The sequence below is a fragment of the Acyrthosiphon pisum genome, chromosome A1 (genome assembly GCF_005508785.2).
Source record: "Acyrthosiphon pisum isolate AL4f chromosome A1, pea_aphid_22Mar2018_4r6ur, whole genome shotgun sequence".
Classification (NCBI taxonomy): domain Eukaryota; kingdom Metazoa; phylum Arthropoda; class Insecta; order Hemiptera; family Aphididae; genus Acyrthosiphon; species Acyrthosiphon pisum.
In genome coordinates, this window is record NC_042494.1 from 26,427,035 (window position 1) to 26,442,511 (window position 15,477).

Sequence of the window (15,477 nt, forward strand, 5' to 3'; positions counted from 1 at the left end):
TCAGAAAAATGTACTGTTGAAGAAAATCCAAGCACTTTTACTGTCCTAAAAGGTGATGACAGACACAAAAATAAAAAAAAGACGGAATATGTTCGAAAATGTTCGTACGATCTACAGAAATTTTTTCTGCTGAATTCAAATATTTTTCAGAATCAAAATCAGACAACGTTAACTAACTTTTTTTTTGTCAAAACAAATTAATGTTTTTACAAAATTCGTGTAGTGAAATTTATATGGTTATCGAGCTATTGACATATTGTGTATGCGCATACGAGAGAGATACCCGCATTTAGTTTATTTACACTAATAATCATTTACAACTGATCCATATATCCCGGGCGGCTATGACAAGATTAGAAATTGCCTAAATGTTGCCCCTTAAATAATGACCGTAGAGAGGGAAATCCAGACCAACATTATTATTCTTCGTTGTCCATTGATATACTATAAATCGACAGATCACAGATGAGAATATTGTGTATCTTCCGTATCTTCGGATTTGTTATTTATATTTAAATTTTAAAATAAACTAGGTAAAGTTACTTATTTTAGATTCTGAGGGTAGCGATGAAGGTATTGTTTATACATGATGTGTAAAAAAACAAAAAAATCTTATATATTTTTCTTATTTTTTAAATTTTTATTTTTATTTGTGTCTGTCATTGTAGGATCATTCTAGGACAGTAAAAATTATTAGATTTTCTTCAACAGTATCTTTTCTAATAGGAAGTTACTAATAGTTCGTACTTTCGAAGGTCAAAAGTAAAAATTCCAAGTAGTTTACAAAAGCCCCGGAAAAAACAAAATAAAAATTAAGGTAAAACGAGAATTTTTACGAAAAATAGGTTTTCAACAAAAATTTTAGTTTTTGGTGTTTTTTTTACCCATTCGAGAAGGTCAAAACCTTTGCCCCCCTCTATTGAAAACTGAAATGACGCCACTGGGGCGGCTATGACAAGATTAGAAATTGCCTTAATGTTCCCCCTTAAATAATGACCGTAGCGAGGCCCCTTAATAAATAATATTATATAATTTGAAATTAGATTCATAAATTATGTTTATTTTCAAGTAGTAAATTGATTAATTGAATAAATATAAATTCATAAATTTTAATTTTTCAGCGGTTTAAAATTTTATTCGTTTCTTAGCAAAGGGTATTTTGGTGGTTTTTCCCATGGCGTTAAAAAGCTATTGAGAAAATCGAAAAATGACCTCTTTAAAGTACCATCTAGGTCCAATTCGCCAAAAGATAATATAATATAATATGTTGAAATCGATGCACTCCTTTTAGTAGAAATTTTGTTTACAGGATAAAAATAAAAATAAATAATAAACATCATTGTAAAACCACTAGCTTCCTCGCTCCGCTCAGAATCTAAAATAATCTGAATTCTGAAGACTTTTGTACTATATAATTTTAACTAATTTTAATCTTTAATAAGGCTTTTATTTAAAAATAATAATATACCTTATATATGCCTGATGTATTGTGTATTAAAATATTTTATATACAAAATTACAAACTACATAGATAGATAGGTACATATAAATTTATATTTAAAAGAAGTAAAAGCAAATCCAATTTTAAACTTCTAACGTTATAACATTTTTTTTTTAAATGGTTATTGGTTATACTAAGGTCATGAGTGTAAAGCCCGATCCAGACCAAGAAACATTTGTAGGAAACATATGTTTCTGACATTGTCGTAGACAAATATTTATGTTACCGCTTATGACTGGAAATCAGAAACAATGTCGATGACAATGTCGAAAACATATGGTTCCTACAAATGTTTCTTGGTCTGGACGAAACTTATTAAGATGAAATAGGTGAATATTAAATCAAATAGAAAAAATTGCATACATCTAGGCATCTAGCTCTAAACCTATATTTTTTATTTTTTAATACTTTTTTGGCAGCTTTATTATGAGCATAATCAACCAAGATAGAATTTTGTAATGACAATATTATAATAACGTTATATTAATATAATTCGTGATTATGATGTTATAATAATATTATTAAACAAAAAATTGCTATCTGGGAGTATAAGTGAAAAATAAAATCATTGCCTTTGCTGTAATTTATTAACTACCTAGGTATTTGTCTATACTGTATATACCGTCGGGTTGCATGAACAATCGCATCAAATATTTAACGAATCAATATTTAGCTAAATGGTAATATTATGGTTCTTTAAACATGATATAGTTGATAATATGTTGATTCAGTTGATTAGTCCATGATGTTTTATTGAAGAATTAAATTGAAACATTTTTAAATACAACCCGGCATAAGACGTAGGTACCTAACCTACCTACCTACACTGAAATGTATAATTTGTTAGTATGAGCATAGATTAAATATACTAGTATATAGTATATTTAATTTATTGAGAAACAATTATCAATGCACCATACCTATACCCTGTTCCAAAGAGAAGACACCAGATTTACGTAGCAAAACCGGATTTGTCTGTGGCCGCCTGGTGTCTTCTCTTTTGGAACAGGGTATAGTTAAATATAAAATATTTAAAAAATCAATGTATCCTTTCGACTTTTTTGTTTGTAGTGTAAATGAAATAAGAAATAAGGTACCTACAACATTTTTTGTCGAATGAGCCGATTCTTTATTGAGGGCCGATAGAAATAATTTAAAATGTCGATGGACGGAAAAGTCTCAATCCAGCGCTGTAGCCGCCCGTAGGTACTGTATAAGTAACGAAGTCTGCTGGTATTATTTGTGGTTTCAAATATGAACGTCAATTAGAAATAATTCACTAGAGATCGCTGCGCGAGTATCTTATTTTATTTTGTTATCAAAATATCAAAATATTCAACTACTAAACTCCAGGGCGGGGCTAACCACCTTAGCCCATCGTAGCTTCACCGGACACTGGACGGTAACAGAACAACAGGTTACGTTAAATTTTTGTTAGTAAATAAAACAATTGCAATTTCCGTCTTGTGTGTTTACTGTTGTGTAATTAATAATTTTATATTTTTTTATTTCAAGTTATTATAGTATACGATCTGGTGTAGTATTGTTATTCGTTTTTGATATTTACAGGTCAATCAATAAGTGTTGCTTTTTATGCACAGTAAAACTATGCAGTGTATGATAATTCGTTAATGGAATTTAAATCTAAGGTATTTATCATGTTTGGGCGTAAACCTTTTGTAGGTACCTAGTTCGATTGAAGTAAATAGAAACGAACGCTGTAACTTTGTAAGATAGTTATATGTTGTTTGAATTTTCATTCTTGATGCTCTGAATTCATGATTTGTATTGTATGGTACCATACAAATACATTTAACATCTTATTATTGTGGACCACATTTTTGGTATATAAATACCTATACAATCTTTTGTGCTGTACATATTGAAAAATACATAGATGTAGCCCTATAGTTTTCTTTTACACATATTTATAATTGTAATTATTTGTTTTCATTATATTACCTTACTTATCAGGCCCGTCATTAGATATTTTCCGCCCTAAAGAAAATATTTTAATGCCGCTATTCTTTACCGATATTTATTTAATTTTGTTGTCTTCAATTTCTTTAAAATTGTGTTGCCCTAAAGCAGCACATGCCTTGCTTGTGCCCTAGTGACAAGCCTGTTACTTATAAGTTAAATTTAACTGATAATGATAGGTAAATATATTTGTTAATATAAATGTTTTAGATGAATATTTTCAACGAACCGACTACATGTTGATAACTTTTTATTTGATAACATAATATTTATTTAAATTTCTGCTTAGTGTCTTACACATACCTACGTAGAGCAAACGATTAGCTATGAACAACTAGAGCTACAAATGTGCTAAAACAGTGTGGTTCTTATAAACAGCGATCTAGTTGCTTTTATTGCTGCTTATTTAATTATTTATTATAATACATATTTTAATATGAGCTGTTACCAAAGTAGTAATTAGGCATATAGGCATAATATAATTAAATTAACAGTCTAATGTGTTGTATTACAATTTCAGATTTTCCAAAATGATGTCTATTTATATGATACTTATTTTAATTTTGAAACTTTGTTTGGGACAAGACTATCCACTACCAACATACAAAGTTTCTCAAGAAAATGATTACTCACGTACAACAAAATCACAAAATGATAAATCATTCAATAATTTATATGATTGGAAAAATAATTATGATAATAACATAATTATCCCTGATGCGTAAATAATTTTTTTGTTTAGTGTTTATGATGTAAAAATGGAAAATTATTGTATTCATTTTAATTTTTGATAATTTTAGAAATTATTTTGTGGTTGCAAGTCGAATGATTAGACCAGGTCAAGTGTACAAAGTATCAGTTACTGTTTATAAAGCCAAACAACCAATTTCTGTTAGAGCTTCTATTCAAAGAAATGGAGTTGAATTAGCTTCTGATTTAAGTGTTATCAAAGAAGGAATTCAAGAAACATTATTATTATTGGTTAGAATCAATATTAGATTAGTTTCTCAAATATATAAATAAAATACGATCTACTACATATATGTGTTGCTAAATTTAGGTTCCAGCTACAAGTGTTACTGGTGATTATAAACTAAGAGTAGAGGGCTTATATGATGGCATCATTGGTGGATATGCATTTAATAATGAAACTCGACTAAATTTTTCACAACGATCTATGACAATATTTATACAAACTGATAAACCAATATATAAACAATCTGATATTGGTATGTATATTTTGAATGAATTTTAGATGAAGTTTATATGATTAAAAATAAATATTACTCATTTTAGTTTATTTCCGAGCAATTCCAATTAATACAGAATTAAAAGCTTATGACAATCCTGTTGATGTATACATCTTAGATCCAAATCGCTATATTATGAGGCGTTGGCTTTCAAGACAAGTATATATTTATTTATATAAATATTAGTAACTACTTACATTTTTCTATTAAAAAAACAAAATTTTTTTACAGTCTAATTTTGGGTGTGTAAGTTTAAATTATGAAATGTCTGATCAGCCTGTATTTGGAGAATGGACCATTCAGGTAGTAGCTCAGGGGCAGATTGAAGAAGCTACATTTTTAGTAGAAGAATATTATCAAACTCGTTTTGAGGTATATTTAATTTGTTTTATTTACTAATACTTATTTATTTAATTATTAATGTATGCATTACATGATTAATTAGGTCAATGTTACAATGGCTGCTTATTTTCTTGATTCGGATAAATATTTGAGTGGCTACGTAATGGCAAATTACACTAGTGGTGGACCTGTAAAAGGAAATCTAACTTTAAAAGCAACCATACGACCACTCAAAAATGGGTTTAAAAATTATGATGGACCCGTGATTGAAAAATATTTAAGTTTTGTAAGTTAAATTAACTGTATAAGAGTTATTCGAATACCAATATATTTATAATTATTTATATGTTTCCTTTAGGATGAAGCACATCCTTCTTGGTATCCTAAACAATCTGAATATTCAAGAATAAATCAAATACCACATTTGCAATGGGTTAGTGGTTTTTAGTTTCCACAATTGTGTAGTAAACTTAAATACATTTTATAAACTTCAATGTTCATAATTTTAATTAACATAACATTTTTTTAGTTAAAAGATTAATTAATATTTTATTTTCAGTTTTATGGTGTTTATAAATTCAGATATCCTTTAAGTGAGTTGCAACAATTAGTTTCTACCTTAGAAGAGACTGAGGTAACTATAACAGCCACAGTTGGAGAAAGATACTTAAATGAAATTATAGAAGGTTATTCAACTGCAAGATTTTTTAACTCTTCGGTTAGAGTTGCATTTTTAGGTGGTTCACCACAAGTTTTTAAACCTGCCATGCCATTTTCGATTTATGTAAGTATAATAATTGATAATTAATATAATTGTGTTACCTATCTTTAATTTGTTGGTGTAATATGCTACCTACTCACCAAAAAAGTTAACGGGTGTTCACTATTTTTACATACCTAGCACTAATCAATAACAATTTAATTAATGTATTGCTAATGATCATAATTGTCAATTATTTTAATATGCTAGTTACAGTCGACTCTCCGTAACTCAAGCCTTGATAACTTTTGAAAAAATTTAATTTTTTTAATTTGAAAGAATTTTCGATTCTAAGAGTAATAGTATAGGTTTTAAGTTTCTTCTCACATTATTCAATAAGTTATGAGCAATTCAAAAAAGATGCGTGACGTCATTGGGCCCAGCTCTTCGTAATTGGCTATCTTATACTTGTAAAAGTTTGTTGCTTCACAAAACAATTTACCAACCTAAAAATTTTATTTTTGAAATTTAGTTAACATATAAATGTTTGATTTTATGTGTTTAAGATGATACGAGTATCATTATTTCAATATAGCGTTAACATACATTTTTTTAATTTTAATTTTATATTTAAATGGCCATGTAACACAGACTAATAACCTTGCAGTTGATGCCTTTAAAAATTAGTAAAAAAAAAAATATATATAACAGCAGGTATGTGATATTTTCTGGCAGGTAGCATACTGCATGCATACAGTTTTTAGCATAATACACGAATACCGTAATTTATTTTTAATAACATGTTATAAATATAATTAATTAGATTACAGTTTCTCATCATGACGGATCGCCATTAGATAGATACAGGTTGTTGCTTGGTCGTTTAGATATGTCGGCTGAAGTTGTGATGAAATCTGGCGGACGAAGAACTATTGATACGAGAGCACTAAAAATGTCAACAGATCATGAAGGAGTATTTGAAATGAAATTATATTTACGTACAGAATTAGGTTAGTTTTGTATAAATGGAAATGTATTATAAATATTAAAAATAAAATCATGTATTCTATTTAATCATTATTTAGGTCTTGAAAATGATAAACGTGCTTCAGAAATATTAAAAGATATTGAATCAATGAAAATATATGGATCATTTAAAGACATGTATGGTGAAAGATCAACTTCAGAATTACTTTTACTTACTCATTATTCACCTAGCCAACATCACCTTAAAGTTTGGACTTCAACTAAAGACGCTAAGGTATTATTATAATTTAATATTTATAATCTATACTGTAAAATATTTTTTTAGCTCTGTTCATAACAGCAGTTTGGTTACCAATAATGTATTTAAGTTTATTTAATCATCACTATTTTGCGCTGTATAAATGATTTAAATTATTAATAAAAAGGAAAAACATAATAAATAATTGATTTTTTTAATGTTCTTATAGAAAAATTTATGATACATAAAATATATGATAGTGGTTAATGCTCTCTAACTTAACTTAACGTGTACTGAGTGAATTTACTTACAGTAAGACGGATATAACACATGTGGGTGTGGAGTGTAGGCGTATGAAGAACCTCTTTAACCACAATTTATGATAAACATACAATAAATGCAAATAAGCAAAAGTAGCACCAAAACTATAAAAATAGCACTGAAAATATTAAATGCTTAAATTGTACTAAACATATATTTTTATTCTACAAAAAAATGAGTAAATTCTGTAGAATGGAGCCCGGAGCATAACATTCAAATTAAATTAAATACAATAATTTTTGGACGGAAGTGAAAGAAACGAGGCATTTTTATCAGTTTTATTTTCCTTACTGTTTTTTTATTTTGTTTCATATAATATTTTTTATTCATTTATAGGTTGGGCAGTTTATTGTGTTCCATGTACAAAGCAATTACTATTTGGAATCATTTGATTATATCATGCTATCGAAAGGTTTGATATTATTAACTGGACAAGAAGTTACTCATGCTTCAACAATCCGAACATTTGCTGTTACTTTATCAGCTGAAATGGCACCAGCTGCGACTATTCTTGTGTATCATGTTGGTAAATTTGGGGATGTAGTTGCGGATAGCTTAACTTTCCCTGTAAATGGAATATCAAGAAATAATGTAAGTTATAACAAAAATATAAATAAAATAACTATTAAGTTGTGAACCAGTATTCACACCCAATTTAATATATAATATAATAATAATGTAATATAATCTGCAAACACTAAACTGTAATCAATGCCAACTATTTATATAAATGAAAAAATTTATGCATTTTGTGAGCCAAAATTAAATTCATGTGTGAACCCTATATAGCAGCATATAGGGGTTGAAAAATAGGCTCAAGGTATCTATTAACAAGTTGATGGTCACGATTCTATGGCATTACATCAAATTCTGTCAATTTAGTGTCACTTTTAATTGGCTAATGCTATGGCATTTATAGTATCCTGAATCCTATGACTTAAAATAACATGACTGCTATAACATTGTGTGACCATCAATGTGTAATGATAACTTTTTTTGAAATTGAGCAAGAAGCTCCTAAGATTTGCCGTTATCAACTTGTGTTTATTATGGTATTGTGTTTTTGTTCACTTGCACAAAATTAATACAGCCATACATTTTCTGGGAAGGTGTCTATAGATGTTTTTATACCTGCCTTTTTATGTGCATTAAATATCTAAATATTATCTTAAAAGTGTGTATATTTATTTTATAATAAAAATAACTATAGTTTATTAATATAATATTGTATACATTTAAAAATACTAATCAAAGGTTTTTTGTATACTACTAAAATTTTTTTACATTACAGTTCACTGTTTTTATTAACGATCATAAAAGCAGAAGTGGAAAAAAGGTTGAAGTAGCAATATATGGTGAACCAGGAGCTTATGTTGGATTATCTAGTTTGGATTATCCATTCTATGGTCTACAAGCAGGGAATGAATTAACATATGCTAAAGTAAAGTTTGTGATATGTTTTCAAAGTGAATTTTTGGATTAACTTATTTATTGTAACTTAGATTTTGACTAAAATGGAAAGATTTGATGAGGATACAAATGGTACAATTATGCACACTTGGCTTTCTCATGAAGGTTCTCCTGATGAAATAGTTTATTTTCCATCATCTACCTTTGGAATAGATGCTAACCGAACATTTGAGTTAGTAAACTATCAAAAAAAAAAAAATCCATGCATAACGATAGATTAAATAGCACTATAGATTGCAATGTCAATGCGATAATTTATTTAATTTGGATTTGTCTTACTAATGGCGTAAATAGCAAGAGGTGGCAGGAAACAAATATCTATCCTTCTCCTGCCACCATACACCACTAATGACTAGTGAGTCAAATCTAAATTAAGATAATGATCAATTAATGGTTACATTGGCATTACCTATATATGGTGTTATTTAATTAATGGTATAACTTATTAAATTTATTAATTTTATATACTTACAAAAATGTTTCATTGAAAATCTATTCTATTTATAATAATTTTTTATTAGATTTGCTGGTGTAGTTGTATTTACTGATGTTATTCTACCACGACGAATGACTTTATGTAACCAAACTCTAGGATATGCTGAATGTCTTAGTGGACGATGTTACTTGGCTAATAGAAAATGTGATGGACATATTGATTGCGATGATGGAACTGATGAAGCTCTATGTAAAATTATAATTTTTAAATATTTAAAATAACTATAATATATTATGATCTAGTATAAATGCAGTATATTGCCAGACTATAAACATTTTTTTCTTTCAAAAATGTGTGTATTAACTTGTAAATCATTAAATTCGAGGTTGAAAATGTATTTACATTTTACAACAATTCAATTTTTACTTTTTAGTATTTACTAACATTTAAGTTAAATCAAAAAAAAAAACCTTACATTTTTCTATTGATAAAATTGTTTACTTATTTGTTTTAGTTTTAATTATTATATTTTTTAATGCCGAATTTGGCAGGATAATCAAATGTGGACCATTATACTAAAGTTATAAGTTATATAACATATTTTGTGCAAGTTAAAAATTTGCATTGACTCAAAACTAAGTGTAGGAATATCACCCACCCCAGGAAGGCTTCTTCTTTGCAGTTATTATGCAATATAAATTTTAAAAACATACTAATTAAAAAAATTATTGTTACTGAGGAAAAATCAATTGTTTTCTAGTTATTTTGTTTTAACTTTAATAGTAAATTATGACAGTCAAAATCTGATTGTTTCATCATATCCAATATAAAAACATAATAATTTAATAATAATAATAAAAAAAAATGTTGACGTTTTTATTGGGGCCATTATTGAAAAGTTTAAAATTTTCCTGTTTTTTATTGTTTAACATCAATATAAATTAATATTGTTATTAAACTACAATTATTCTATAATCCTTGTAATACTCAGGTCTAGGATACTCTAATCCTTTTTGTTTTACTATTTCTCACTTCCTATATTACTTTTTTTTAAATTAAAATTCTTACTATGGTCTTATAAATTTCTCTTAATTTATTTTCATAAAACATTTTATTTTATTTAGAAGTAATTGGCTTAAGTATTATTCATATATCTATAAGTATATATCTTTAAGGTAATTTGAAATTATAGAGTACCTATTTTTTTGCATTTAAAATTTTTTAAACTACAATTTAGGTAAAAATATTATATTTAGTTTTTGTATATAATTATTAATATTAATATAATTGAATATACATTTTTGTTTCCAATATGTATTAGGTCCATTGTACAACCGTACAGAATTCAATAATTTTCGAAAGTTCCGTTACAATCATTTACAAAGACATTATGATAATGTATGGATGTGGCGAGATATTAATATTGGACCTCATGGACGATTCATATTTGATATAGATGTTCCTTATCGACCTGCAAATTGGATGATAACTGCATTCAGTTTAAGTCCTTCAAAAGGTTTTGGCATGATTAAAAAGCCCATTGAAGTAAGTAAATGTTTGTTAATATAATACAAATATTATTATTTAAAAATAATCCATTTTTCAGTATGTTGGGGTATTACCATTTTTTATGAATGTTGAAATGCCTACACATTGTAAAGAAGGTGAACAGATTGGAATTCGTGTCACTGTTTTTAACAACCAGTGCAATAGTGTTGAAGCTGTAGTTATTTTATTGGGTTCAGAATCGTATAAATTTGTTCATGTTGAAGAAGATGGAATAGTATGAAATACCATATAAAATATAGTATACTATTATATGCTTATTTTATAACTTTATTTTTATTTTCTAAGGTAAACTCATACAATCCTAGAACATCTCACGGTAATCAACAAATTTTTGTTTATATTAAAGCACAAGATGCAGAAACTGTTTACCTACCTGTGGTACCTACAAAACTTGGTGATATTACTATAACTATTGAGGCTACTTCACTAATAGCTAGTGATCGAGTGACTAGAAATTTACATGTTGATGTATGTTCATTTTTTAAGATTTAATATTTATCATTTATTTTTGTATCTAAAAATACAATTCTATCATTTTTACAGTCCGATGGAGTGCCTCAGTACAGACATCAGTCAATGATCTTGGATCTTAGTAACAGAGCTTATGTTTTCCAATATTTGCATGTAAATGTAACTGAAACTCCAATTATTCCATACAGTATAGATCGTTACTATGTATATGGATCAAACAAAGCTCATCTTTCATTAGTTGGAGATGTCGTTGGACCAATTTTCCCTACAATGCCTGTTAATGCAACATCTTTGCTTAATTTACCCATGGTAATATTTACCATTATATTAGTATTCAGTACCTATTGGTTAGATTATTTAATTTTAATTTTTAATTATCAGGATGCTGCTGAACAAACAATGTTTAGTTTTGCAGCTAATTTATATACAACAATATATATGAGATTTTCAAATCAACGAGATAGAACACTAGAAAAGCAATCATTCTACCATTTAAATATTGGATATCAGCGTATGTTATCGTTTATGAACAAAGATGGATCATTTAGTCTTTTCAGGAGTGATTGGTATGATTTTTCTCTTTTGATTATTTTTTTCCCTTCTAATATTAAAGTTATAATTTTAGGAATATGTCTTATCCAAGTGTTTGGTTGACTTCATATTGTGCTAGAGTGTTCCAGGAAGCAAACTTTTATGAGTGGGAAAATTTCATATTTATTGATCCACAGGTAATTAATACATATTTCTTAATAAAATAATAGTTTAAATATTAATAGATTAAAATTAAATCATTAAAAAATTAGGTAATTTCAAAAGCTTTAATGTGGGTGCTGAAACATCAAACTGAAGAAGGTTCATTTTATGATGTGACATGGTTTCCTGACCGTAAAGTTAATAGTACAATGCACAGATCAATTTTGTTTGGAACAAATAGGCAACAGAGATTTACAAATATATCATTAACTGCACAAGTTCTCATAACATTAACAAATGCAAAAGATTTATCAGGGGTTGGTTAATATCTAATTTATATTTTAATTATATAATTTAATTCATATGTATAATTGTATTTTATGATAGGGTCTAGGTTCCAAATTGGCTCAAGGTGAAAGTCGAGCTGTAAAGTATTTAGAAAAAAATATGAATTTGTTAAATATGACCGGTGAACCGTATGAAATCGCACTTGTTACTTATGCATTAATGTTGACCAAGTCATCATTTGCTGAATATGCATTCACTCTATTATCTAAACATGCTAGAAGAGAGGGTAAGTTTTGTGATTTTTTTTAAATTTATATATAGTGTTTTAGAGAATTTTACTTAAATATTATTTTAGGTGGATTGATGTATTGGGGTAAAGAATTTGTACCATCACCACCAACAAAAATGGAAAATCAGAAACCATTTTTATTACCACGTCTGCCTTATAAATTTGACTCGATTAATATAGAAACAACAGCATATGCTTTACTTGTTTATGTTGCAAGAAAAGAACCTTATATTGATGATGTTGTTAAGTGGTTGAATTCTCAAAGACTTACTGATGGTGGTTGGGCCTCCACACAAGATACGGCTATTGCCATGAAAGCTCTAATTGAATATACAAATAGAAACAGACTTCGAGATGTATTTACATTGACTGTTACGGTTGAAGCTACAGCTCTTTCAGGAAAAACAAAAATATTGAAAGTTAACAGTGAAAATATTGCTCAGTTACAAAAAATAGAGGTTATGAGAGATTAATGTTTACCTCCGGTGTTAAATTTAAATTTTTTTACTTTTATTTTAGATTCCACAAGCTTGGGGTACTGTCAAAGTGCAAGCTAAAGGTTCAGGTTATGCAATTTTACAAATGTCTGTCCAATATAATGTCGATGTGGCAAAATTCCAAACAACACCACCTGAACAAGCCTTTGGAATAATAACACGTGCAGATTTTCATGGTCGCAATCAGTCTCATATTACATATCGTAGTTGTCAAAAGTATTAATAATAAAGACGCAGTAGTTTGACTAGAGTTACTAAATGATTTATAATTTAGATGGACTTACATCGATGAGTCACCCAGATCTGGACTGGCTGTTTTGGATGTTGCTATTCCAACCGGATATATAGTGCAACAACAAAATTTAGACGCTTATGTATTGCAAAGAACCGTTCCAAATTTACAAAGAGCTCGATTTTTCCCCGGAAAGCTGTTGTTTTACTTTGATTATGTAACATTATAATTTTATATTCTAATATATGCATGCAGCTTAAAGATTAATCAATTTTTTATGTATTAATAGTTGGACGAGTCAGAAACTTGTGTTAAATTTACTGTTGAAAGATGGTATCCTGTTGCAAATATGTCACGTTATCTTCCTGTTCGAGTGTATGATTATTATGCTCCTGGTATGCTTTATTTATTATACAGAGTGATTCTTTTATCATGAAACACTCATTATTTCAAAAAGTATTAATGTTTTTGAAAATATTTTTAAATATTTTTTTCTTTATAATTTTTTAAGTTTTTTACTTTTTTGAATGACAACATAAAGTTTTAATTTCATATTCCAAAACAGAATATTTTTCTAAGTATTTTGATTCATAAAAATCAAATTTAGAGCGAGTAGTTTATGAGTATTTAAAGTTATAAGGATAAAAAATATTTAAAAATATGATTTTTTAATAATAACGTTATTTTTTTAACAACTTGAAACTATGTAAAAAAATATTTTCAAAAACATTTATACTTTTTGAAATAATTAGTGTTTCATGATAAAAGAATCACCATTAAAATTTGTTTCAATACATTTTACTGATTTAAATTTAAATAAATATATATATTTTTTTTTTAGAACGATTCAACGAAACAATATTTGACGCTTTACCAACATATTTGTTGAATATTTGTGAAGTATGCGGTAGTAGTCAATGTCCCTATTGCCCAATTTTCAATAATGCTGTTCAATTGTCTATTCCGATAAAATATATCTCCATTGCTACTATTATTGTAATTAACATTTACAAATATTTAATTACATAATACAACTTTAATACTAGATATGTTTTAGTTTAAAGTTAAGTATTAATTTAATGCACTTTAAAACCCTAAATTTAATAAACTTAAATAAATATTTTTTAAATATTGAATTAGATATTCCAAGACTGGCTAAAATATGTTTACATCAGCTTACATAATAAAACTGTTTTAAAAAATATATTATATATTAATACTTTTGACTAACATTTTAAGAGATGCACATTTCCATGTTGCTACCTACTATATAGCCATATGCTAGGAATAAATCCGTAGCTACACAATGATAGACGAAACGCAAATACTATTATTTCTAAATGTTTCTTTCTACTATAATGTGAAGTACAACTAATTAAAAGAACATACCTCACTTATATTTCACAGCTTATAGTTGAATATTATGATTATCAGGGCGGTGTGTTTGCACTTTGCACCGGATGGAAACTTTAAGGGGATAGTTAGGGATGGCATTTTGACCATTGAATAGATACGCTCATATTATTCTTATATCGCACCGTGTGGGGAAGTACCTAAAGCTGGCGGCCCTGATGATTATAGAATTAATTCACTAATTATATTAATATTTTATAAGCAAAACTTGCATAAAATTGCTAAATTTTAACAAATGCTATAATATCATTGAAAATCCTCATTTGAACAAAGTCTTACTTATATCAAATAAGTAATAATATAATTGTTGTATTATTTAATATTATAATTTTAATCTTTAATAAAATAATTGAATTGCCTAGTGTGACAAAAAATTTTTTTTTCCAACTTAACACTTAATGAATCTCATAATTTGATCAGAATTTTACCTTTAAGTATATTTATTTTTATTTATATATGTTTCAGTTATAAAATGTTTCATTATTTTATTTTATTGAAAAATTGGTAGGTAGCTATTTACTTAAATTGAATTATAATAACACACACAATGTATAACATATTATATTCTTAAATTAAAATTTCTGAATGGTTAAAGAGCTTAATTTTATAACTTGCTTCTTTGTATAAAATATAAAGATAAAAAAAAGACACTGAAAATATATTAATGTTATATATTAATATTTTTATAAACAATATCCTTTGATTAAATAAATACATCTAGCTAGATAGCTAGCCTGTCATTAATTTATAAAAGTTTTAATAAACTAGAAAAATGTTATGACTTAAGTATTGAATTAAAA

The 15,477-nt window shown here is 27.3% G+C and overlaps 1 protein-coding gene across 3 annotated transcripts; it reads left to right on the forward strand.

Moving 5' to 3' along the window:
* Positions 1 to 2,891: 2,891 nt before the first annotated feature.
* LOC100169425 (CD109 antigen) lies at positions 2,892 to 14,997 on the forward strand. Of its 3 annotated transcripts, none has more exons than XM_008188502.2 (29): positions 2,901 to 2,918; positions 3,071 to 3,150; positions 4,002 to 4,202; positions 4,282 to 4,462; positions 4,542 to 4,710; positions 4,778 to 4,890; positions 4,963 to 5,103; positions 5,177 to 5,359; positions 5,432 to 5,506; positions 5,633 to 5,857; positions 6,597 to 6,783; positions 6,859 to 7,034; positions 7,656 to 7,910; positions 8,611 to 8,760; positions 8,822 to 8,961; positions 9,311 to 9,474; positions 10,547 to 10,770; positions 10,832 to 11,008; positions 11,080 to 11,262; positions 11,338 to 11,574; positions 11,647 to 11,831; positions 11,891 to 11,993; positions 12,069 to 12,275; positions 12,346 to 12,532; positions 12,602 to 12,993; positions 13,055 to 13,248; positions 13,307 to 13,481; positions 13,554 to 13,659; positions 14,106 to 14,997. In XM_008188502.2, exons 3-29 carry the CDS (start codon positions 4,012 to 4,014, stop codon positions 14,291 to 14,293), a joined length of 4,908 nt encoding a protein of 1,635 aa, XP_008186724.1. In that variant the 5' UTR covers positions 2,901 to 2,918; positions 3,071 to 3,150; positions 4,002 to 4,011; the 3' UTR covers positions 14,294 to 14,997. The 3 variants fall into 3 exon arrangements, with proteins under 3 accessions (XP_029342722.1, XP_008186724.1, XP_008186723.1); XM_008188501.3 differs by having other exon boundaries at positions 2,902 to 2,983; XM_029486862.1 differs by having other exon boundaries at positions 2,892 to 3,150.
* Positions 14,998 to 15,477: the final 480 nt, after the last annotated feature.